The sequence below is a fragment of the Sebastes umbrosus genome, unplaced genomic scaffold (assembly GCF_015220745.1).
Source record: "Sebastes umbrosus isolate fSebUmb1 unplaced genomic scaffold, fSebUmb1.pri scaffold_141_arrow_ctg1, whole genome shotgun sequence".
Taxonomy (NCBI): Eukaryota; Metazoa; Chordata; class Actinopteri; order Perciformes; family Sebastidae; genus Sebastes; species Sebastes umbrosus.
The window spans coordinates 31,668-55,716 of NW_023618465.1; the positions used below are offsets into that span (position 1 = coordinate 31,668).

Sequence of the window (24,049 nt, forward strand, 5' to 3'; positions counted from 1 at the left end):
TGAGTTCGGCATTTAGGCCGTCTCCATCTTGTTTTTGTTTTTTGTTTTTTGTTTTGTTTTTTCCTTTATTTGGTTTTACTCATTTGCATAAACATACTTAATTAGATACAAATACGAGGTAAACCAACTTTTCCACTTTTTACAATGAAATTATTGAACACACAAATAGAACATGAGGTGCTTTTCATATCAAATAAGATCAAATGAATAATAAAAATTACATTTAGAAAAAAATACAAATTAAACAAAAGATGGGCGTTTTGGGGAAATATACTTTTCCCACTCCTTCCAAATGTCCTCAAATTGATTTTCTTGAAGCCTCATTGAGAAATTAATTCTTTCCATTACAAATATGTCATAAATAACATCGTACCAGTTCTCTAGTGATGGGGTATCTGGTTTAAGCCATTTCTTAGTGATTGCTTTTCTAGCAGCTACACTCAATATTCCAAACAAGTATTTTGATTTAATATTTGTGGATGTTGAAAGTAGAAGACCAAACAGTAGTTCGTCCCACTTAAAGACTATGTTTGTACCAAATATAGTAACTAATTCTGTGTAAATCTTACGCCAAAAATAATTTACTTTTGGACAGGCCCAAAACAGGTGATAGTGGTTCTCTAGTTCCTCCAGCAGCTGGAAGAGCCTGAATGATGAGACTTCTGAACAGGTGTAATTAAAGATCTACTAACAGTCTTCCATCCAAACGTTCTCCAGAAGGTTGAGCTCCATATCTTCCATGAAATTCACAATATTGTAACCAAACTTCTTCTGGAATGCAGCTATTAGTCTCACATTCCCATTTTTGTTTCATGTAGGTAGTGCTCGCTATTTCAGCCTCCTGAAGTCCTCTATATACTCTTGAAATGACTTTAAGCCCCGAATGTGTTCTACAGGCGCTTATAAAAACGTTCAATAGGTTGTTATCGAATGCCTTGTGACTCTCTTGGTTTTTGCTCGTCTCCATCTTGGCTTTGGCCGTCTCCATCTTGGTTTTGGCCGTCTCCATCTTGGTTTTAGGCCGTCTCCATCTTGGTTTTTGGTCGTCTCCATCTTGGTCTTTGGCCATCTCCTTCTTGGATTTTGGCCGTCTCCATCTTGGTTTTAGGCCGTCTCCATCTTGGTTTTTGGTTGTCTCCATCTTGGTTTTTGGCCGTCTCCTTCTTGGTTTTTGGTTGTCTCCATCTTGGTTTTAGGCCGTCTCCATCTTGGTTTTAGGTCGTCTCCATCTTGGTTTTTGGTTGTCTCCATCTTGGTTTTAGGCCGTCTCCATCTTGGTTTTTGGTTGTCTCCATCTTGGTTTTTGGCCATCTCCTTCTTGGTTTTTGGTTGTCTCCATCTTGGTTTTAGCCGTCTCCATCTTGGTTTTTGGCCGTCTCCATCTTGGTTTTTGGCCGTCTCCATCTTGGTTTTTGGTTGTCTCCATCTTGGTTTTTGGCCATCTCCTTCTTGGATTTTGGCCGTCTCCATCTTGGTTTTTGACCGTCTCCATCTTGGTTTTAGCCGTCTCCATCTTGGTTTTTGACCATCTCCGTCTTGGTTTTTGACCGTCTCCGTCTTGGTTTTTGGTCGTCTCCATCTTGGATTTTGGCCGTCTCCATCTTGGATTTTGGCCGTCTCCATCTTGGATTTTGGCCGTCTCCTTCTTGGATTTTGGCCGTCTCCATCTTGGTTTTTGACTGTCTCCATCTTGGTTTTAGGCAGTCTCCATCTTGGTTTTAGCCGTCTCCATCTTGGTTTTTGACCGTCTCCATCTTGGTTTTTGACCGTCTCCATCTTGGTTTTTGGCCGTCTCCATCTTGGTTTTTGGTCGTCTTCATCTTGGTTTTTGACCGTCTCCATCTTGGTTTTTGACCGTCTCCTTCCTAGTTTTTGGTCGTCTCCATCTTGGTTTTTGACCGTCTCCATCTTGGTTTTTGACCGTCTCCATCTTGGTTTTTGGCCGTCTCCATCTTGGTTTGTTGGCCGTCTCCATCTTGGATTTTGGCCGTCTCCATCTTGGATTTTGGTTGTCTCCATCTTGGTCTTTGGCCATCTCCATCTTGGTTTTTGACCATCTCCTTCTTGGTTTTTGGTTGTCTCCATCTTGGTTTTAGCCGTCTCCATCTTGGTTTTTGGCCGTCTCCATCTTGGTTTTTGGCCGTCTCCATCTTGGTTTTTGGTTGTCTCCATCTTGGTTTTTGGCCATCTCCTTCTTGGATTTTGGCCGTCTTCATCTTGGTTTTTGACCGTCTCCATCTTGGTTTTAGCCGTCTCCATCTTGGTTTTTGGCCGTCTCCATCTTGGTTTTTGACCGTCTCCATCTTGGTTGTTGGCCGTCTCCATCTTGGTTTTTGACCGTCTCCATCTTGGTTTTTGACCGTCTCCTTCTTGGTTTTTGGTCGTCTTCATCTTGGTTTTTGGCCGTCTCCATCTTGGTTTTTGACCGTCTCCATCTTGGTTTTTGGCCGTCTCCATCTTGGTTTGTTGGCCGTCTCCATCTTGGATTTTGGCCGTCTCCATCTTGGATTTTGGTTGTCTCCATCTTGGTCTTTGGCCATCTCCTTCTTGGTTTTAGGCCGTCTCCATCTTGGTTTTTGGTTGTCTCCATCTTGGTTTTTGGCCATCTCCTTCTTGGTTTTTGGTTGTTTCCATCTTGGTTTTTGGCTGTCTCCATCTTGGTTTTTGGTTGTCTCCATCTTGGTCTTTGGCCATCTCCTTCTTGGATTTTGGCCGTCTCCATCTTGGTTTTTGGCCGTCTCCATTTTGGTTTTTGGTTGTTTCCATCTTGGTTTTTGGCTGTCTCCATCTTGGTTTTTGGTTGTCTCCATCTTGGTCTTTGGCCATCTCCTTCTTGGATTTTGGCCGTCTCCATCTTGGTTTTTGGCCGTCTCCATCTTGGTTTTTGGCCGTCTCCATCTTGGTTTTTGGTTGTCTCCATCTTGGTCTTTGGCCATCTCCTTCTTGGATTTTGGCCGTCTCCATCTTGGTTTTAGGCCGTCTCCATCTTGGATTTTGGCCGTCTCCATCTTGGATTTTGGTTGTCTCCATCTTGGTCTTTGGCCATCTCCATCTTGGTTTTTGACCATCTCCTTCTTGGTTTTTGGTTGTCTCCATCTTGGTTTTAGCCGTCTCCATCTTGGTTTTTGGCCGTCTCCATCTTGGTTTTTGGTTGTCTCCATCTTGGTTTTTGGCCATCTCCTTCTTGGATTTTGGCCGTCTTCATCTTGGTTTTTGACCGTCTCCATCTTGGTTTTAGCCGTCTCCATCTTGGTTTTTGGCCGTCTCCATCTTGGTTTTTGACCGTCTCCATCTTGGTTGTTGGCCGTCTCCATCTTGGTTTTTGACCGTCTCCATCTTGGTTTTTGACCGTCTCCTTCTTGGTTTTTGGTCGTCTTCATCTTGGTTTTTGGCCGTCTCCATCTTGGTTTTTGACCGTCTCCTTCTTAGTTTTTGGTCGTCTCCATCTTGGTTTTTGACCGTCTCCATCTTGGTTTTTGACCGTCTCCATCTTGGTTTTTGGCCGTCTCCATCTTGGTTTGTTGGCCGTCTCCATCTTGGATTTTGGCCGTCTCCATCTTGGATTTTGGTTGTCTCCATCTTGGTCTTTGGCCATCTCCTTCTTGGTTTTAGGCCGTCTCCATCTTGGTTTTTGGTTGTCTCCATCTTGGTTTTTGGCCATCTCCTTCTTGGTTTTTGGTTGTTTCCATCTTGGTTTTTGGCTGTCTCCATCTTGGTTTTTGGTTGTCTCCATCTTGGTCTTTGGCCATCTCCTTCTTGGATTTTGGCCGTCTCCATCTTGGTTTTTGGCCGTCTCCATCTTGGTTTTTGGTTGTTTCCATCTTGGTTTTTGGCTGTCTCCATCTTGGTTTTTGGTTGTCTCCATCTTGGTCTTTGGCCATCTCCTTCTTGGATTTTGGCCGTCTCCATCTTGGTTTTTGGCCGTCTCCATCTTGGTTTTTGGCCGTCTCCATCTTGGTTTTTGGTTGTCTCCATCTTGGTCTTTGGCCATCTCCTTCTTGGATTTTGGCCGTCTCCATCTTGGTTTTAGGCCGTCTCCATCTTGGTTTTTGGCCGTCTCCATCTTGGTTTTTAGCCGTCTCCATCTTGGTTTTTGGCCGTCTCCATCTTGGTTTTTAGCCGTCTCCTTCTTGGTTTTTGACCGTCTCCATCTTGGTCTTTGGCCATCTCCTTCTTGGATTTTGGCTGTCTCCATCTTGGTTTTTGGCCATCTCCTTCTTGGATTTTGGCCGTCTCCATCTTGGTTTTTGTCTGTCTCCTTCTTGGTTTTTGGTTGTCTCCATCTTGGTTTTTGGCCATCTCCTTCTTGGTTTTTGGTTGTCTCCATCTTGGTTTTTGGCCATCTCCTTCTTGGTTTTTGGTTGTCTCCATCTTGGTTTTTGGTTGTCTCCATCTTGGTTTTTGGCCATCTCCTTCTTGGTTTTTGGTTGTCTCCATCTTGGTTTTTGGCCGTCTCCATCTTGGTTTTTGGTTGTCTCCATCTTGGTCTTTGGGCCGTCTCCATCTTGGTTTTTGGTTGTCTCCATCTTGGTTTTTGGCCATCTCCTTCTTGATTTTTGGTTGTCTCCATCTTGGTTTTTGGCCGTCTCCATCTTGGTTTTTGGTTGTCTCCATCTTGGTTTTTGGGCCGTCTCCATCTTGGTCTTTGGCCGTCTCCTTCTTGGATTTTGGCCGTCTCCATCTTGGTTTTTGGCCGTCTCCATCTTGGATTTTGGCCGTCTCCATCTTGGTTTTAGGCCGTCTCCATCTTGGTTTTTGACCGTCTCCATCTTGGATTTTGGCCGTCTCCATCTTGGTTTTAGGCCGTCTCCATCTTGGATTTTGGTCGTCTCCATCTTGGTTTTAGGCCGTCTCCATCTTGGTTTTTGACCGTCCCCATCTTGGTCGCCAAACAACCTCAGATGGTTCCTCCTCTGTCTGATATGTTCGGGGGTAGAGGAGGAGAGAAAAACATTTCTTTATTTAAAATGAAATGTGATCAGCATCGTCTCAGACAGACAGATCACGCTGAATCGGGGAGTTTTTCCTGGTCACAGTGCGCTTGGTGGATCTTGTTGGGTCTCTAAACTCTGGTGTACGGTCTGAGACCGCTATACAAAAATAAATTGAATTGAATTGAATTGAATTGAATAAGCATCATTCTAGTTTATATAAAGTCGGTAAATAAGTGATAATGACAATAAATACAAATACTAATAATGAACAATAATAGAGAGATATTAATCATATAAACAATAAGTAATAATGAAAACAAATACAACTTCAGATTGTTGGTAATGTGGTTGTCGTCATGAACACATGCTGTTTTGTTTGTGGTGAGTCTTTAGGAACCTATACGTTAAATTCTATTAAATAAACTGTTCATATTAAGAAGGATTATAAAACTTTGCTTTGTATTGTTGAAATTTACACATAAAGCTTTACAATAAAACAAAGATTATTTTGAGACACTTTTTTTTCAATAGACTTTATTTATAAAAAAAAATAGAAACAAGGACAATAAAACATAAATAAATAAATTGGAAGTACAGTCTCAGTTTTAATAGGTGAAGTTTTTGTCTTATTTAATGTATGAAAGTGAGGTTTTATTTCAGCAAATTTACATTTATGAATGTAAAACTTTGCAACAAATATAATGAGATTGATTTAAAGGGTTACAAGTTACAAATTACAAACAGGAACTTTAAAAATATATTCTTTTTTATATGTTGTGTTGATCCGTAAAAACAAAACCAACATCTTCCAGTAGAAGCATTCTCTTTTATAGACTATCTTTGGCAGCCTTTCACTACGTCATGACGCAGCGGCTGCAGCTGGACGTCCTACGTCATGACGCAGCGGCTGCAGCTGGACGTCGCTGTGTCAGTAGGTAGTCTGGAGCAGCAGACAGCAGCTCCGGTTAGAACAACATTCAACATCAACAGCAACATCTGATCATCTGATCATCTGATCAGCAGCTAACGGAACACTCAGACTACCGGAGCGGCTGAGATCACCGGGACATACAGGGGAGAGAGCACTTTAACGGCTCCGGTCGCTGCCAGCAGGTTAACCTCCTCCACCTCCTCCACCTCCTCCACCTCCTCCAGGTGAGCCCTGAGCTTCTGATGCTACAGCTAGCTGTTAGCTTCTGATGCTACAGCTAGCTGTTAGCTTCTGATGCTACAGCTAGCTGTTAGCTTCTGATGCTACAGCTAGCTGTTAGCTTCTGATGCTACAGCTAGCTGTTAGCTTCTGATGCTACAGCTAGCTGTTAGCTTCTGATGCTACAGCTAGCTGTTAGCTTCTGATGCTACAGCTAGCTGTTAGCTTCTGATGCTACAGCTAGCTGTTAGCTTCTGATGCTACAGCTAGCTGTTAGCTTCTAATGCTACAGCTAGCTGTTAGCTTCTGATGCTACAGCTAGCTGTTAGCTTCTGATGCTACAGCTAGCTGTTAGCTTCTGATGCTACAGCTAGCTGTTAGCTTCTGATGCTACAGCTAGCTGTTAGCTTCTGATGCTACAGCTAGCTGTTAGCTTCTGATGCTAACAGCTAGCTGTATCTATGTGAGTACTATTCAGCAGCTCATAACTAAAGCATCCCCTTCTCTATTATCTGCTTGATTAGAGGAGTTTTAATAAATCCTCCTCCTATCACACCTCGTCTCACACAACCTCTAGTTAGTGACTTTAGTGACTTCAAAATCAAAATCCCAAACCAAACAATTAGAAATCTGTTTAATCACATCTCATACCCTATAGTATAGTATAGTATAGTATAGTATCTATCCCTATAGTATAGTATAGTATAGTATAGTATAGTATAGTATCTATCCCTATAGTATAGTATAGTATAGTAGAGTATAGTATAGTATCTATCCCTATAGTATAGTATAGTATAGTATCTATCCCTATAGTATAGTATATTATAGTATAATATAGTATAGTATCTATCCCTGTAATATAGTATAGTATAGTATAGTATCTATCCCTATAGTATAGTATAGTATAGTATAGTATAGTATAGTATCTATCCCTATAATATAGTATAGTATAGTATCTATCCCTATAGTATAATATAGTATAGTATAGTATAGTATCTATCCCTATAGTATAGTATAGTATAGTATAGTATCTATCCCTATAGTATAGTATAGTATAGTATAGTATAGTATAGTATCTATCCCTATAATATAGTATAGTATAGTATCTATCCCTATAGTATAGTATAGTGGTGTTCATGTTGTTTATGGTGTTTATGGTGTTCATGGTGTTCATGTTGTTTATGGTGTTTATGGTGTTCATGGTGTTCATGGTGTTCATGTTGTTAACGGTGTCCATGGTGTTCATGTTGTTTATGGTGTCCATGGTGTTTATGGTGTTCATGTTGTTTATGGTGTCCATGGTGTCCATGGTGTCCATGGTGTCTATGGTGTTCATGGTGTTCATGGTGTTCATGGTGTTCATGGTGTTCATGTTGTTTATGGTGTCCATGGTGTTTATGGTGTTCATGGTGTCCATGGTGTTCATGGTGTTCATGTTGTCTATGGTGTCTATGGTGTTTATGGTGTTCATGTTGTTTATGGTGTCCATGGTGTCCATGGTGTTCATGGTGTTCATGTTGTTTATGGTGTCCGTGGTGTCCATGGTTTTCATGGTGTCCATGGTGTTCACGTTGTTTATGGTGTCCATGGTGTTCACGTTGTTTATGGTGTCCATGGTGTTCATGGTGTCCATGGTGTTCATGTTGTTTATAGTGTCCATGGTGTTCATGTTGTTTATGGTGTCCATGGTGTTTATGTTGTTTATGGTGTCCATGGTGTCCATGGTGTTTATGTTGTTCATGGTGTTCACGGTGTCCACGTTGTTTATGGTGTCCATGGTGTCCATGTTGTTTATGGTGTCCATGGTGTTCATGGTGTCCATGGTGTTCATGTTGTTTATAGTGTCCATGGTGTTCATGTTGTTTATGGTGTCCATGGTGTTTATGTTGTTTATGGTGTTCATGGTGTTTATGGTGTTTATGGTGTTCATGGTGTTTATGGTGTTCATGGTGTTCATGGTGTTTATGTTGTTTATGGTGTCCATGGTGTTCATGGTGTTCATGGTGTTCGTGGTGTCCATGGTGTTCATGTTGTTTATGGTGTCCATGTTGTTTATGGTGTCCATGGTGTCCATGGTGTTCATGGTGTTCATGTTGTTCATGGTGTCCATGGTGTTTATGGTGTTCATGTTGTTTATGGTGTCCATGGTGTCTATGGTGTTCATGGTGTTCATGGTGTTCATGGTGTTCATGTTGTTTATGGTGTCCATGGTGTTTATGTTGTTTATGGTGTCCATGGTGTTTATGGTGTTCATGTTGTTTATGGTGTCCATGGTGTTCATGTTGTTTATGTTGTCCATGGTGTTTATGTTGTTTATGGTGTCCATGGTGTTCATGGTGTTTATGGTGTTCATGGTGTTCACGGTGTCCACGTTGTTTATGGTGTCCATGGTGTCTATGGTGTCCATGTTGTTTATGGTGTCCATGGTGTTTATGTTGTTTATGGTGTCCATGGTGTCCATGGTGTCCATGTTGTTTATGGTGTCCATGGTGTTCATGTTGTTTATGGTGTCCATGGTGTCCATGGTGTTCACGGTGTTTACGGTGTTCATGGTGTCCACGATGTTCACGGTGTTTACGGTGTTCATGGTGTTTATGGTGTTCATGGTGTTCATGGTGTTCATGGTGTTCATGGTGTTTACGGTGTTTACGGTGTTCATGGTGTTTACGGTGTTTACGGTGTTTACGGTGTTCATGGTGTTTATGGTGTTTACGGTGTTCATGGTGTTCATGGTGTTCATGGTGTTTATGGTGTTCATGGTGTTTATGGTGTTTATGGTGTTTACAGTGTTTACGGTGTCCATGGTGTCCATGGTGTTCATGGTGTTCATGTTGTTTATGGTGTCCATGGTGTCTATGGTGTTCATGGTGTTCATGGTGTTCATGTTGTTTATGGTGTCCATGGTGTTTATGGTGTTCATGTTGTTTATGGTGTCCATGGTGTTCATGGTGTTCATGTTGTTTATGGTGTCTATGGTGTTCATGGTGTTCATGGTGTTCATGTTGTTTATGGTGTCCATGGTGTTTATGGTGTTCATGGTGTCCATGGTGTTCATGGTGTTCATGTTGTCTATGGTGTCTATGGTGTTTATGGTGTTCATGTTGTTTATGGTGTCCATGGTGTCCATGGTGTCCATGGTGTTCATGGTGTTCATGTTGTTTATGGTGTCCGTGGTGTCCATGGTTTTCATGGTGTCCATGGTGTTCACGTTGTTTATGGTGTCCATGGTGTTCATGTTGTTTATGGTGTCCATGGTGTTCATGGTGTCCATGGTGTTCATGTTGTTTATAGTGTCCATGGTGTTCATGTTGTTTATGGTGTCCATGGTGTTTATGTTGTTTATGGTGTCCATGGTGTCCATGGTGTTTATGTTGTTCATGGTGTTCACGGTGTTCACGGTGTCCACGTTGTTTATGGTGTCCATGGTGTCCATGTTGTTTATGGTGTCCATGGTGTTTATGTTGTTTATGGTGTCCATGGTGTTTATGTTGTTTATGGTGTTCATGGTGTTTATGGTGTTCATGGTGTTCATGGTGTTTATGTTGTTTATGGTGTTCATGGTGTTTATGGTGTTCATGGTGTCCATGTTGTTTATGGTGTCCATGGTGTTCATGGTGTTCATGGTGTTCGTGGTGTCCATGGTGTTCATGTTGTTCATGGTGTTCATGTTGTTTATGGTGTCCATGTTGTTTATGGTGTCCATGGTGTCCATGGTGTCCATGGTGTTCATGGTGTTCATGTTGTTCATGGTGTCCATGGTGTCCATGGTGTTTATGGTGTTCATGTTGTTTATGGTGTCCATGGTGTCTATGGTGTTCATGGTGTTCATGGTGTTCATGTTGTTTATGGTGTCCATGGTGTTTATGTTGTTTATGGTGTCCATGGTGTTTATGGTGTTCATGTTGTTTATGGTGTCCATGGTGTTTATGTTGTTTATGGTGTCCATGGTGTTTATGGTGTTCATGTTGTTTATGGTGTCCATGGTGTTCATGTTGTTTATGTTGTCCATGGTGTTTATGTTGTTTATGGTGTCCATGGTGTTCATGGTGTTTATGGTGTTCATGGTGTTCATGGTGTTCACGGTGTCCACGTTGTTTATGGTGTCCATGGTGTCTATGGTGTCCATGTTGTTTATGGTGTCCATGGTGTTTATGTTGTTTATGGAGTCCATGGTGTCCATGGTGTCCATGTTGTTTATGGTGTCCATGGTGTTCATGTTGTTTATGGTATCCATGGTGTCCATGGTGTTCACGGTGTTTACGGTGTTCATGGTGTCCACGATGTTCACGGTGTTTACGGTGTTCATGGTGTTTATGGTGTTCATGGTGTTCATGGTGTTCATGGTGTTTACGGTGTTTACGGTGTTCATGGTGTTTACGGTGTTCATGGTGTTTATGGTGTTTACGGTGTTCATGGTGTTCATGGTGTTCATGGTGTTTATGGTGTTCATGGTGTTTATGGTGTTTATGGTGTTTACAGTGTTTACGGTGTTTATGGTGTTTACGGTGTTTATGGTGTTCACGGTGTTCATGGTGTTTATGGTGTTTACGGTGTTTACGGTGTTTATGGTGTTCATGGTGTTTATGGTGTTCACAGTGTTTACGGTGTCTACGGTGTTCATGGTGTTTATGGTGTTCACGGTGTTCACGGTGTTTACGGTGTTCATGGTGTTCATGGTGTTCATGGTGTTTACGGTGTTTACGGTGTTCATGGTGTTTATGGTGTTTATGGTGTTTACGGTGTTCATGGTGTTTACGGTGTTTACGGTGTTCACGGTGTTCACGGTGTTTACGGTGTTTACGGTGTTCACGGTGTTTACGGTGTTTATGGTGTTCACGGTGTTTACGGTGTTCATGGTGTTTATGGTGTTTACGGTGTTCACGGTGTTTATGGTGTTCACGGTGTTTACAGTGTTTACAGTGTTCATGGTGTTTATGGTGTTTACGGTGTTTACGGTGTTCATGGTGTTTATGGTGTTTACGGTGTTTACGGTGTTCACGGTGTTTATGGTGTTTATGGTGTTGTCATGGACAACATCAAAGAGGACTTTCTGGTGAATAACATTCTCATTCTTGGAACATTATGAGGCTGCTAGCATGCTAGTTAGCTCCACGGCTAGCAAAGTTTGTCGACTTGTGTCGGAAGTGAGCTCTGCTTCCGGTTCCGGTCTGTTTGTTATGAAGTGAGCTCTGCTTCCGGTTCCGGTCTGTTTGTTATCACTCACTGCTAGCTGACATTAGCTAACAGCAGTCTAATGGTCCGTGTCCACAGGTTCCGTGCTTTCCACGCTCCCCATTCATTGTCTATGCAAGCAGCCGCGCAATGCATTCCGGTAGCGTGGCGTCGCGATTCGAGAGACTAGTCGTGCAGGAAGCCCGCTCCTCATTTGCATAAAGTTGAAGTCCTGGCTACTTTATGCAAATCACGGGCGTCCGACGCGACGCACCGCCTCTCCAAACTCCCGATAATCTTTTAAACTAAACGTTGTCGAGACAAATTAAAGACAGATTCATCAACATGGATTATTTCTCTCCTCAAATGTTTTCAGAAACACATCTCAGTGAACTATTTACGTGAAATAAGAGAAGATAGTTTCCAAACGAGCCTCCAGACTGGTTCCGGTTTGAGCAGCAGCCAACGGCGGGAAAACGTTTGTCCAATCAGGAGCCGAGTGCCTTGTTTCTAGGGACAGCACACCAAGCGTCCAATGCTGGGAAGCGTCGCGTCCCCTCGCGATAAAAAACGCCCCTGTGGACACGTACCATGAAGCTAACAGCTGTCTGAAGCTAACAGCTTCAGACAGCTGTTAGCTTCAGACTGCTGTTAGCTTCAGACTGCTGTTAGCTTCAGACTGCTGTTAGCCGTGTTGATGGAGCAGCTGCATCCAACCAGACTCCATTCAGAAAACAAGCATTTTAAAAGTTGTCTGCTTGTCGTCATGGTAACAGACCTGACGAAACATGAATTCAGACTTTTTACTAATCAGCATCAAGATGTAGTTATTTCAGCATCATTTTGATCTGTTTATTGATATTAAATCACAGCTCAATCTGTTTATTGATATTAAATCACAGCTCAATCTGTTTATTCTGGGTTCATACGTTCAGTAGAGACGTGTGGCTGCTAGATACAGTCAGTGTGATGTCACTGTGTGTGAATACAGCTCGCCGCCGGGTGACGTTATGAACCCAGACACGACGGCGTTTGGTTTTCTGACGTGTCTGGGACTTCACCAACATGAACACAGCAGCTACAGAGGTTATTTCTTCCATGGCTGATGGAGAACATGTTGTTGGTATCCATGGAGACGAGCTCCTCCTCCTCTCTGGAGCGTCTAGAGTGAACACAGATGATACCAGCGGTCCTACTTGTGCGAGTAAAGCGAGGCGATAATTGGCTTCACACACACACACAGGGTGTTTTGGTGTTTTCCCAGCATGCCTTGTGGTTGAGGGTGTAGTCGTCTGGCTGAACAGGCCGAGACTAGTTTCAGACAGCTCAACGGAGGAGCTGCTTCTGTGGTTTCTCTCTTCTATTTCTGTTGGCTTTGCTGAAGTTTATGGCAGCGTTTTGATCAGGTCACAAGGGTGCTCTGATCGATGTCGCCGCCGTTATCAGCTCCTATTTGTTCTACTATGATTGATCGGTGGTCTCTATGATGGCGCCGCTGTGCGTCCTGTCTGAACAGCTCAATTGGTGCTCATGTTAAATGATCGTATAGACCAGTGGTCAGCAACCGTTACTATCAAAAGAACCAGTTTAGGCCAATGTACGACGAGTATTAGGGCCACATTGAGGAAAAGAAATCAAAGTGAGATTTACAGAATAAAGTCAGAATATTACGAGAAAAAAGAAATAACACGTAAAGTTACTACTTTATAATATTCTGACTTTATTCTCTAAATCTCACTTTGATTTCTTTTCCTCAATGTGGCCCTAATACTCGTAGTACCGTCGTGTTGAATGTGTGTGATGAATTAAAACACATTCCTGTCTCATCATTATTTTTGATCAATATCGAGATATCAGATCAGATTGTGTCGGCCAATCAGATGCTGGCATCCACAACAGATCAATAACGTGCTGTCCAGGGTTTCACCTCCTCTCTGGTAACCAGTAGCAACACGCCCACACCAGCAGAGTATTGATCACCTGCTGCCTTATATAGACATGAGGAGGGAGTTCTAGCAGCTGATTGGCTCAGGGACTGACACACACACACACACACACACACACACAACATTTACAGTGTCTAATCATGAGTGTGTGTGTGTGTACGTCCAGAGGGGGAGGAGCCAGATGAGTGGCGGCGTTGCTTCTGTTTCCTGTCTGGGAGGAGACAGTGGAACGTCTGAGAGATGTGAAGCTGAAGGATCAGAGGAGCTGTCACTCAAACCAGGACCACGCCCCCACCACCACCAGCAACCAATCAGCACGCAGTCTGGAGGTAAGCCAGTATGTAGTGTTGCAGGTAGTTATATATAGTTATATATACTGCAGGTAGTTATTATATCGTCTCTCTCTCTCTCTCTCTCTCTCTCTCTCTCTCTCTCTCTCTCTCTCTCTGTCTCTGTCTCTGTCTCTGTCTCTCTGTCTCTCTGTCTCTCTGTCTCTCAGGACCATCATGCACCTGAAGTCGTATCCGAAGCTCGTGCGCTCAGAGTTACGTCTGGATGTGTCCGCCGTTCAGACGTTTCAGCGCAGCAGCGTGTTCATGAGCCAGCAGGGGGCGCTGCTGAGGACCTGCAGCATTAACCATGGCAACATCAGCAGTAACCATGGCAACATCAGCAGCAGCCGCCTCCCGCTCAGCGTCATCTCCACCAACACGCTACGCTGCGGCATCGCCACAAACACCACCAACGTCAGCAGCGGCGTGGCGTCGCTCCGGCTGAAAGCGCCACCCAGCGTCGCCCTGCAGCTGCTGCCCCCGCCGCCGGGCTGCGAGAACGACACGCTCAGACTGTACCAGACCGCCGATGACGGGGACGCCCCGCTGGACATCTGGACCGTCATCAAGCCTGGACACGTCCGGGAGAAGATCGCCATCTTTGCTTCAGATGCCGAGCGTACGGACGCCACCGGGGGCGGCGAACGCACCTCGATCGGCGGCTCCGACGGCCGGGACAGGATGCCGGCAGCGTGTACGGACCACGCCGCCATGTCGGGACTTTTTCGGGCCGTGAAGGCGAAGGGAAGCTGGGAGGAAAACTGCAGCGCCAAACGGCGCCGCAGGTCGGAAAACAACCAGAACCTCCAGCAGGATTCGAGGACCCGGGTCCAGGACGCACAGCAGCACGCCCACAATCCGTCTCAACGGCGCTCGGACTCGACCCGGCGGTGCGGAGGCGAGGCGGTGACGGCCGTGGAGGAGGAGCAGAAGGTGTCGGTGGTGGAGATGGTGGCGTTCCTGGAGCAGAGAGCCAGCGAGCAGCAGCAGGACGCCAAACCGCTTCTCGCCATCCAGAGGAACTCCGCCACCATCACGCTGTCCAGAGCTCCGCCCCCCGAGCTCAGGGAGGGGTCAGAGGTCATGGGGGAGGAGCCAGAGAGCGTCAGGGTGTCGGATATGGTGGCCAAGCTGGAGTCGGAGTGTCTGAGGAGGAGGAGGACGGAGGGAGACCTGTCGAGGAGCAACAGCCTGAGGAGGGCGGTGGGACGAGTCCTGCTCGCCGCCGCCGACCACAGCCCCGCCCCATCGGTGACATCATCGACATCACCGAGCTGGGAGACAACCGGGGCCTGCGCCTCAGCTCTGGCCACGCCCCCCTCAGGTGAGGTGGAGGACGCTGTGAGGGCGGAGTCACCGGGCGGCACCCCAGAGACTCTGACAGAAGCCCCGCCCCCTCCGTCTGAAGAGGCGGAGCCTCTGCCCGGCTTGTTGTTTTTGTCCCGGCCTCCGGCCTCAGGGCCCCGCTCCCCTCGCCACAGAACGACCTTTGACCTGGAGCCTGCCCCCTCTCAGCCCCGCCCCCCTCCTGCTCGCTGTGACTCTGGCAGCCAATCAGAGAAGAGGAAGAGGAGGAGGAAGGCTGACAGAGCTCCAGAAGAGGAGGTGGGCGGCGCCGTAGTGCCTCTGAGCCGGCGTGCGTCGGTGTCGCGGGACTTCCTGTTGATGCGTCAGCGGCTGCAGCAGCTGTTGGAGCCGCAGCCGTTCCTCGCCGTGCTGCCGCATCACCTGCTGCTGAAGATCTTCCTGCTGCTGCCCACGCTGAGCCTCGCCGCGCTCAAGTGCAGCTGCCACTACTTCAAGTTCATCATCGACAACTACGCCGTGCGGCCCGCCGACTCGCTCTGGGTGTCCGACCCCCGTTACCGCGACGACCCCTGCAAGCAGTGCAAGAGGCGGTATGCCCGCGGCGACGTGTCGCTGTGCCGCTGGCACCACAAGCCGTACTGCCAAGCGCTGCCGTACGGCCCCGGGTACTGGATGTGTTGCCACGGCGCCCGCAGGGACGCGCCCGGCTGCAACGTGGGTCTCCACGACAACCGCTGGGTGCCGGCGTTCCACAGCATCAACGTGCCCTTTTACAGGAGGCGTCGCCATGACAACTGACTGACTGACTGACTGACTGAGTGTGTGTGTGTGTGTGTGTGTGTGTGTGTGTGTGTGTGTGTGTGTGTGTGTAAACTGACATGAACTTCAGCTCCCATGATGCAACAGCAGGTCAGATCTGTTGGTGGAACATTAAAAAAAGAAGAAGAAGAGTCATCAGAGTTTAAAGGTCAAACTGAACACGTTGACCTGAGTTTCATGATGTCACTCAGCAGAGTAGATGCTCCGCCCCCCTGATGCTCCGCCCCCCGCCTCACCGCCGCCATCTGACCCTTCAACTCTCCTCAGAGACGAGGAAGGAGGGCTCCCAGACAGGACTCCTCCTCCTCCTCCTCTTCCTCCTCCTCCTTCTCCTCCTCTTCCTCTTCCTCCTCCTCCTCCTCCTCCTCCTCTTCCTCTTCTTCTTCTTCTTCCTCCTCCTCCTCCTCCTCCTCCTCTTCCTCTTCTTCCTCCTCCTCTTCCTTTTCCTCTTCCTCTTCTTCTTCCTCTTCTTCCTCCTCCTCTTCCTCCTCCTCTTCCTTTTCCTCCTCCTCCTCTTCCTCCTCCTCCTCCTCCTTTTCCTCCTCCTCCTCCTCCTCCTCCTTCATCATGTCGACCCGATCAGTTATTCTGATGATGGATGTTATTGATCATGACTCCAGATGTTTTCTAGCTTCATTCATTCTGATCATTAATCAGCGGATCAATAGGCGGAGCTTCAGAGGGCGCCGTGATGTCACCGTGATGTCACCGTGTGATGTCACCGTAGATGACCTTCACCTTGTCTGTGTTTACATCTGTACATAAATCATGAGATCAATCAGCTGAGTGATAATCATCTATTATTATTATTTCTGAAGGGAAAAGAGGAAACGTGGCCTTGAGTCTCCGAGGCGCTGCAATATTAGACCAGACTGTAGAGGTTCTATAGAGATATAGAGATATAGAGATATATGTGTATATAAAAGAATATGCGGGGAGAGAACCCAACGACCTTTGACCTTCAGAGACTTGTTTTTAAAGGTTTGTTGGTTTCCTGTCTGCCGGCGTTTATCATTTAATAAAGTTCTTTCTCATCGGTTCCTGTTTGGGTTAAAAACAAACACTCCACTGGTCTTTTATTGATAGGATTTATTATTATTATCATTATTTATGTGTTTTTAAACTTCCTGTTAGTAACTTGTTCAGGTATAACTCATTGCTGGTCGTGTCTCATGGTCTCTCGTGTGTCTCCGCTGTTCAGACTCAGACTCCAACACAAACTCCAGTGAAGCACCAAAACCTCTTGGTTGTATCTAGTGAAGCTGTTAAACAGTGTTGGCCGCGGTCGGAGGACGCGGGGGAGACCGTAGCTTTGGTCTCCAGGACCGGAGTCTCTGCTCCTCTGCTCCTCGTCTCCTCTGCCTGCCTTCACTCACACACCACGCTCCTTCTCTCTCTCTCTCTCCACCTCTCACGTGCATGCTGCTCACTCCACACTGCAGAAGAGTTAGTTTAGCTCTGAGAATATCTAGTGAATGTTCAGTGGACGTTTGTGCAGAAATAACTGCTGCAGCTCCTCCAGACCAACAGAGGTTTCCCGTGTCTTGTGAAGTGACGGGGCTCCGCAGAGAGAAACGTTATCGTCTCCGACCAAAACTCCGGCGTCTCCCCCGTTCCCTCCGGCCGCGGTCAGGAGGCTGAGGCGGGAAAAGCCAACACTAGGATCAGCATTGATTCATGGAGAGACCTTGGTCTGGTCAGCTAACATTACTGCCAAGCAGCTGAAATATAGAGTGATATTGTGCTTTTAGCTGACGTGTGTCTCCTCACTGTGTTGAGAGATGCTCCTTCATGTCTATGTAGAGCGACGCTGACTTTAGTTGACTTAACGGACACAGGTGAAGCTGTTAACAACACATTTAGGATTCTGACTAACAGTCCCTTTAACAGAGAATATTCTCCGTGTCAAACATGAGTAATTCATTTCGATTATACAACATCAATGTTAATATTAATGTTATAAGTAAGAGAAAATGTACAGCAGCTCATTGTTGTGAAATAATTATTGTTATACGTAACAACGGTCCGTTATACGCAGGAATGGTCCGCTATACGTAGCAACGGTCTGTTATACGTAGCAACGGTCTGCTATACGTAGCAACGGTCTGTTATACGTAGCAACGGTCCGTTATACGTAACAACGGTCCGTTATACGCAGGAATGGTCCGTTATACGTAACAACGTCCGTTATACGTAGCAACGGTCCGTTATAGGTAGGAATGGTCCATTATACGTAGCAACGGTCCGTTATACGTAACAACGGTCCGTTATACGCGGGAATGGTCCGCTATACGTAGCAACGGTCTGCTATACGTAGCAACGGTCTGTTATACATAGCAACGGTCCGTTATACGTAGCAACGGTCCGTTATATGTAGGAATGGTCCGTTATACGTAGCAACAGTCTGTTATACGTAGCAACGGTCTGTTATACGTAGTAACGGTTTGCTATACGTAGCAACGGTCTGTTATACGTAGCGACGGTCTGATATACGTAGCGACGGTCTGTTATACATAGCAACGGTCTGTTATATGTAGCAATGGTCCGTTATACGTAGCAACGGTTTGTTATATGTAGGAATGGTCCGTTATACGTAATAACGGTTTGTTATATGTAGCAACGGTCTGTTATACGTAGCAACGGTCTGTTATACGTAGGAATGGTCCGTTATACGTAGCAACGGTCCGTTATAGGTAGGAATGGTCCGTTATACGTAGCAACGGTCCGTTATAGGTAGGAATGGTCCGTTATACGTAACAACGGTCCGTTATACGTAACAACGGTCCGTTATACGCAGGAATGGTCCGCTATACGTAGTAACGGTTTGCTATACGTAGCAACGGTCTGTTATACGTAGCGACGGTCTGTTATACATAGTAACGGTTTGCTATACGTAGCAACGGTCTGTTATACGTAGCGACGGTCTGTTATACATAGCAACGGTCTGTTATACGAAGCAATGGTCCGTTATACGTAGCAATGGTCCGTTATACGTAGCAACGGTTTGTCATACATAGCAACGGTCTGTTATACGTAGGAATGGTCTGTTATACGTAGGAATGGTCCGTTATACGTAGCAATGGTCTGTTATACGTAGCAACGGTTTGCTATACGTAGCAACGGTCTGTTATACGTAGGAATGGTCTGTTATACGTAGGAATGGTCCGTTATACGTAGCAACGGTCTGTTATACGTAGCAACGGTCTGTTATACGTAGCAGCGGTCTGCTATACGTAGCAATGGTCCGTTATACGTAGCAACGGTTTGTTATACATAGCAACGGTCTGTTATACATAGCAACAGTCTGTTATACGTAGGAATGGTCCGTTATACGTAGCAACGGTCTGTTATACGTAGCAACGGTTTGCTATACGTAGCAACGGTCTGTTATACGTAGGAATAGTCTGTTATACGTAGGAATGGTCCGTTATACGTAGCAACGGTCTGTTATACGTAGCAGCGGTCTGTTATACGTAGCAACGGTCTGATATACGTAGCAACGGTCTGTTATACATAGCAACGGTCTGTTATACGTAGCAATGGTCCGTTATACGTAGCAATGGTCCGTTATACGTAGCAACGGTTTGTTATACATAGCAACGGTCTGTCATACATAGCAACGGTTTGTTATACATAGCAACGGTCTGTTATACATAGCAACGGTCTGTTATACGTAGCAACGGTCTGTTATACGTAGCAGCGGTCTGCTATACGTAGCAATGGTCCGTTATACGTAGCAACGGTTTGTTATACATAGCAACGGTCTGTTATACGTAGGAATGGTCTGTTATACGTAGGAATGGTCCGTTATACGTAACAACGGTCCGTTATACGCAGGAATGGTCCGCTATACGTAGCAACGGTCTGCTATACGTAGCAACGGTCTGTTATACATAGCAACGGTCCGTTATACGTAGGAATGGTCTGTTATACGTAGGAATGGTCTGTTATACGTAGCAACGGTCTGTTATACGTAGCAACGGTCTGTTATACGTAGCAACGGTCTGTTATACATAGCAACGGTCCGTTATACGTAGCAATGGTCCGTTATACGTAGCAATGGTCCGTTATACGTAGCAACGGTCTGTTATACGTAGTAACGGTTTGCTATACGTAGCGACGGTCTGTTATACGTAGCGACGGTCTGTTATACGTAGCGACGGTCTGTTATACATAGCAACGGTCCGTTATACGTAGCAACGGTCCGTTATACGTAGAAATGGTCCGTTATACGTAGCAACGGTCTGTTATACGTAGTAACGGTTTGCTATACGTAGCAACGGTCTGTTATACGTAGCGACGGTCTGTTATACATAGCAACGGTCCGTTATACGTAGGAATGGTCTGTTATACGTAGGAATGGTCTGTTATACGTAGCAACGGTCTGTTATACGTAGCGACGGTCTGTTATACGTAGCAACGGTCCGTTATACGTAACAACGGTCCGTTATACGCAGGAATGGTCCGCTATACGTAGCAACGGTCTGCTATACGTAGCAACGGTCTGTTATACATAGCAACGGTCCGTTATACGTAGCAACGGTCCGTTATACGTAGGAATGGTCCGTTATACGTAGCAACAGTCTGTTATACGTAGCAACGGTCTGTTATACGTAGTAACGGTTTGCTATACGTAGCAACGGTCTGTTATACGTAGCGACGGTCTGATATACGTAGCGACGGTCTGTTATACATAGCAACGGTCTGTTATACGTAGCAATGGTCCGTTATACGTAGCAACGGTTTGTTATATGTAGGAATGGTCCGTTATACGTAATAACGGTTTGTTATATGTAGCAACGGTCTGTTATACGTAGCAACGGTCTGTTATACGTAGGAATGGTCTGTTATACGTAGCAACGGTCCGTTATACGTAGCAACGGTCTGTTATACGTAGGAATGGTCCGTTATACGTAGCAACGGTCCGTTATAGGTAGGAATGGTCCGTTATACGTAACAACGGTCCGTTATACGCAGGAATGGTCCGCTATACGTAGCAATGGTCTGCTATACGTAGCAACGGTCTGTTATACATAGCAACGTTCCGTTATACGTAGGAATGGTCTGTTATACGTAGGAATGGTCTGTTATACATAGCAACGGTCTGTTATACGTAGCAACGGTCTGTTATATGTAGCAACGGTCCGTTATACATAGCAACGGTCCGTTATACGTAGCAACGGTCCGTTATACGTAGAAATGGTCCGTTATACGTAGCAACGGTCTGTTATACGTAGTAACGGTTTGCTATACGTAGCAACGGTCTGTTATACGTAGCGACGGTCTGTTATATGTAGCAACGGTCTGTTATACATAGCAACGGTCCGTTATACGTAGCAACGGTCCGTTATACGTAGAAATGGTCCGTTATACGTAGCAACGGTCTGTTATACGTAGTAACGGTTTGCTATATGTAGCAACGGTCTGTTATACGTAGCGACGGTCTGTTATACATAGCAACGGTCTGTTATACGTAGCAATGGTCCGTTATACGTAGCAATGGTCCGTTATACGTAGCAACGGTTTGTTATACATAGCAACGGTCTGTTATACGTAGGAATGGTCTGTTATACGTAGGAATGGTCCGTTATACGTAGCAATGGTCTGTTATACGTAGCAACGGTCTGCTATACGTAGCAACGGTCTGTTATACGTAGGAATGGTCCGTTATACGTAGGAATGGTCCGTTATACGTAGCAACGGTCTGTTATACGTAGCAACGGTCTGTTATACGTAGCAGCGGTCTGCTATACATAGCAATGGTCCGTTATACGTAGCAACGGTTTGTTATACATAGCAACGGTCTGTTATACATAGCAACAGTCTGTTATACGTAGGAATGGTCCGTTATACGTAGCAACGGTCTGTTATACGTAGCAACGGTTTGCTATACGTAGCAACGGTCTGTTATACGTAGGAATAGTCTGTTATACGTAGGAATGGTCCGTTATACGTAGCAACGGTCTGTTATACGTAGCAGCGGTCTGTTATACGTAGCAACGGTCTGATATACGTAGCAACGGTCTGTTATACATAGCAACGGTCTGTTATACGTAGCAATGGTCCGTTATACGTAGCAATGGTCCGTTATACGTAGCAATGGTCCGTTATACGTAGCAACGGTTTGTTATACATAGCAACGGTCTGTCATACATAGCAACGGTTTGTTATACATAGCAACGGTCTGTTATACATAGCAACGGTCTGTTATACGTAGGAATGGTCTGTTATACGTAGCAACGGTTTGCTATACGTAGCAACGGTTTGTTATACGTAGGAATGGTCTGTTATACGTAGGAATGGTCCGTTATACGTAGCAACGGTCTGTTATACGTAGCAACGGTCTGTTATACGTAGGAGCGGTCTGCTATACGTAGCAATGGTCCGTTATACGTAGCAACGGTTTGTTATACATAGCAACGGTCTGTTATACGTAGGAATGGTCTGTTATACGTAGGAATGGTCCGTTATACGTAACAACGGTCCGTTATACGCAGGAATGGTCCGCTATACGTAGCAACGGTCTGCTATACGTAGCAACGGTCTGTTATACATAGCAACGGTCCGTTATACGTAGGAATGGTCTGTTATACGTAGGAATGGTCTGTTATACGTAGCAACGGTCTGTTATACGTAGCAACGGTCTGTTATACGTAGCAACGGTCTGTTATACATAGCAACGGTCCGTTATACGTAGCAACGGTCCGTTATACGTAGCAACGGTCCGTTATACGTAGCGACGGTCCGTTATACGTAGCGACGGTCTGTTATACGTAGCGACGGTCTGTTATACGTAGCGACGGTCTGTTATACATAGCAACGGTCCGTTATACGTAGCAACGGTCCGTTATACGTAGAAATGGTCCGTTATACGTAGCAACGGTCTGTTATACGTAGTAACGGTTTGCTATACGTAGCAACGGTCTGTTATACGTAGCGACGGTCTGTTATACATAGCAACGGTCCGTTATACGTAGGAATGGTCTGTTATACGTAGGAATGGTCTGTTATACGTAGCAACGGTCTGTTATACGTAGCGACGGTCTGTTATACGTAGCAACGGTCCGTTATACGTAACAACGGTCCGTTATACGCAGGAATGGTCCGCTATACGTAGCAACGGTCTGCTATACGTAGCAACGGTCTGTTATACATAGCAACGGTCCGTTATACGTAGCAACGGTCCGTTATACGTAGGAATGGTCCGTTATACGTAGCAACAGTCTGTTATACGTAGCAACGGTCTGTTATACGTAGTAACGGTTTGCTATACGTAGCAACGGTCTGTTATACGTAGCAATGGTCCGTTATACGTAGCAACGGTTTGTTATATGTAGGAATGGTCCGTTATACATAATAACGGTTTGTTATATGTAGCAACGGTCTGTTATACGTAGCAACGGTCTGTTATACGTAGGAATGGTCTGTTATACGTAGCAACGGTCCGTTATACGTAGCAACGGTCTGTTATACGTAGGAATGGTCCGTTATACGTAGCAACGGTCCGTTATAGGTAGGAATGGTCCGTTATACGTAACAACGGTCCGTTATACGCAGGAATGGTCCGCTATACGTAGCAACGGTCTGCTATACGTAGCAACGGTCTGTTATACATAGCAACGTTCCGTTATACGTAGGAATGGTCTGTTATACGTAGGAATGGTCTGTTATACATAGCAACGGTCTGTTATACGTAGCAACGGTCTGTTATATGTAGCAACGGTCCGTTATACGTAGCAACGGTCCGTTATACGTAGAAATGGTCCGTTATACGTAGCAACGGTCTGTTATACGTAGTAACGGTTTGCTATACGTAGCAACGGTCTGTTATACGTAGCGACGGTCTGTTATATGTAGCAACGGTCTGTTATACGTAGCGACGGTCTGTTATACGTAGCAATGGTCCGTTATACGTAGCAATGGTCCGTTATACGTAGCAACGGTTTGTTATACATAGCAACGGTCTGTTATACGTAGGAATGGTCTGTTATACGTAGGAATGGTCCGTTATACGTAGCAATGGTCTGTTATACGTAGCAACGGTTTGCTATACGTAGCAACGGTCTGTTATACGTAGGAATGGTCTGTTATACGTAGGAATGGTCCGTTATACGTAGCAACGGTCTGTTATACGTAGCAACGGTCTGTTATACGTAGCAGCGGTCTGCTATACATAGCAATGGTCCGTTATACGTAGCAACGGTTTGTTATACATAGCAACGGTCTGTTATACATAGCAACAGTCTGTTATACGTAGGAATGGTCCGTTATACGTAGCAACGGTCTGTTATACGTAGCAACGGTTTGCTATACGTAGCAACGGTCTGTTATACGTAGGAATAGTCTGTTATACGTAGGAATGGTCTGTTATACGTAGGAATGGTCTGT

General features: G+C 45.4%; 1 protein-coding gene across 3 annotated transcripts; it reads left to right on the plus strand.

Annotated features, from left to right (window-relative positions):
• Positions 1-5,827: 5,827 nt before the first annotated feature.
• Positions 5,828-16,075, plus strand: fbxo34 (F-box protein 34). 3 transcript variants are annotated; one of them, XM_037763036.1, is made up of 4 exons: positions 5,828-6,089; positions 13,369-13,531; positions 13,702-15,648; positions 15,689-16,075. In XM_037763036.1, exon 3 carries the CDS (start codon positions 13,709-13,711, stop codon positions 15,638-15,640), a length of 1,932 nt encoding a protein of 643 aa, XP_037618964.1. In that variant the 5' UTR covers positions 5,828-6,089; positions 13,369-13,531; positions 13,702-13,708; the 3' UTR covers positions 15,641-15,648; positions 15,689-16,075. The 3 variants fall into 3 exon arrangements, with proteins under 3 accessions (XP_037618964.1, XP_037618963.1, XP_037618965.1); XM_037763035.1 differs by having other exon boundaries at positions 5,829-6,089; positions 13,702-15,784; XM_037763037.1 differs by lacking the exon at positions 5,828-6,089 and having other exon boundaries at positions 13,346-13,531; positions 13,702-15,784.
• The last annotated feature ends 7,974 nt before the right edge of the window (positions 16,076-24,049 follow it).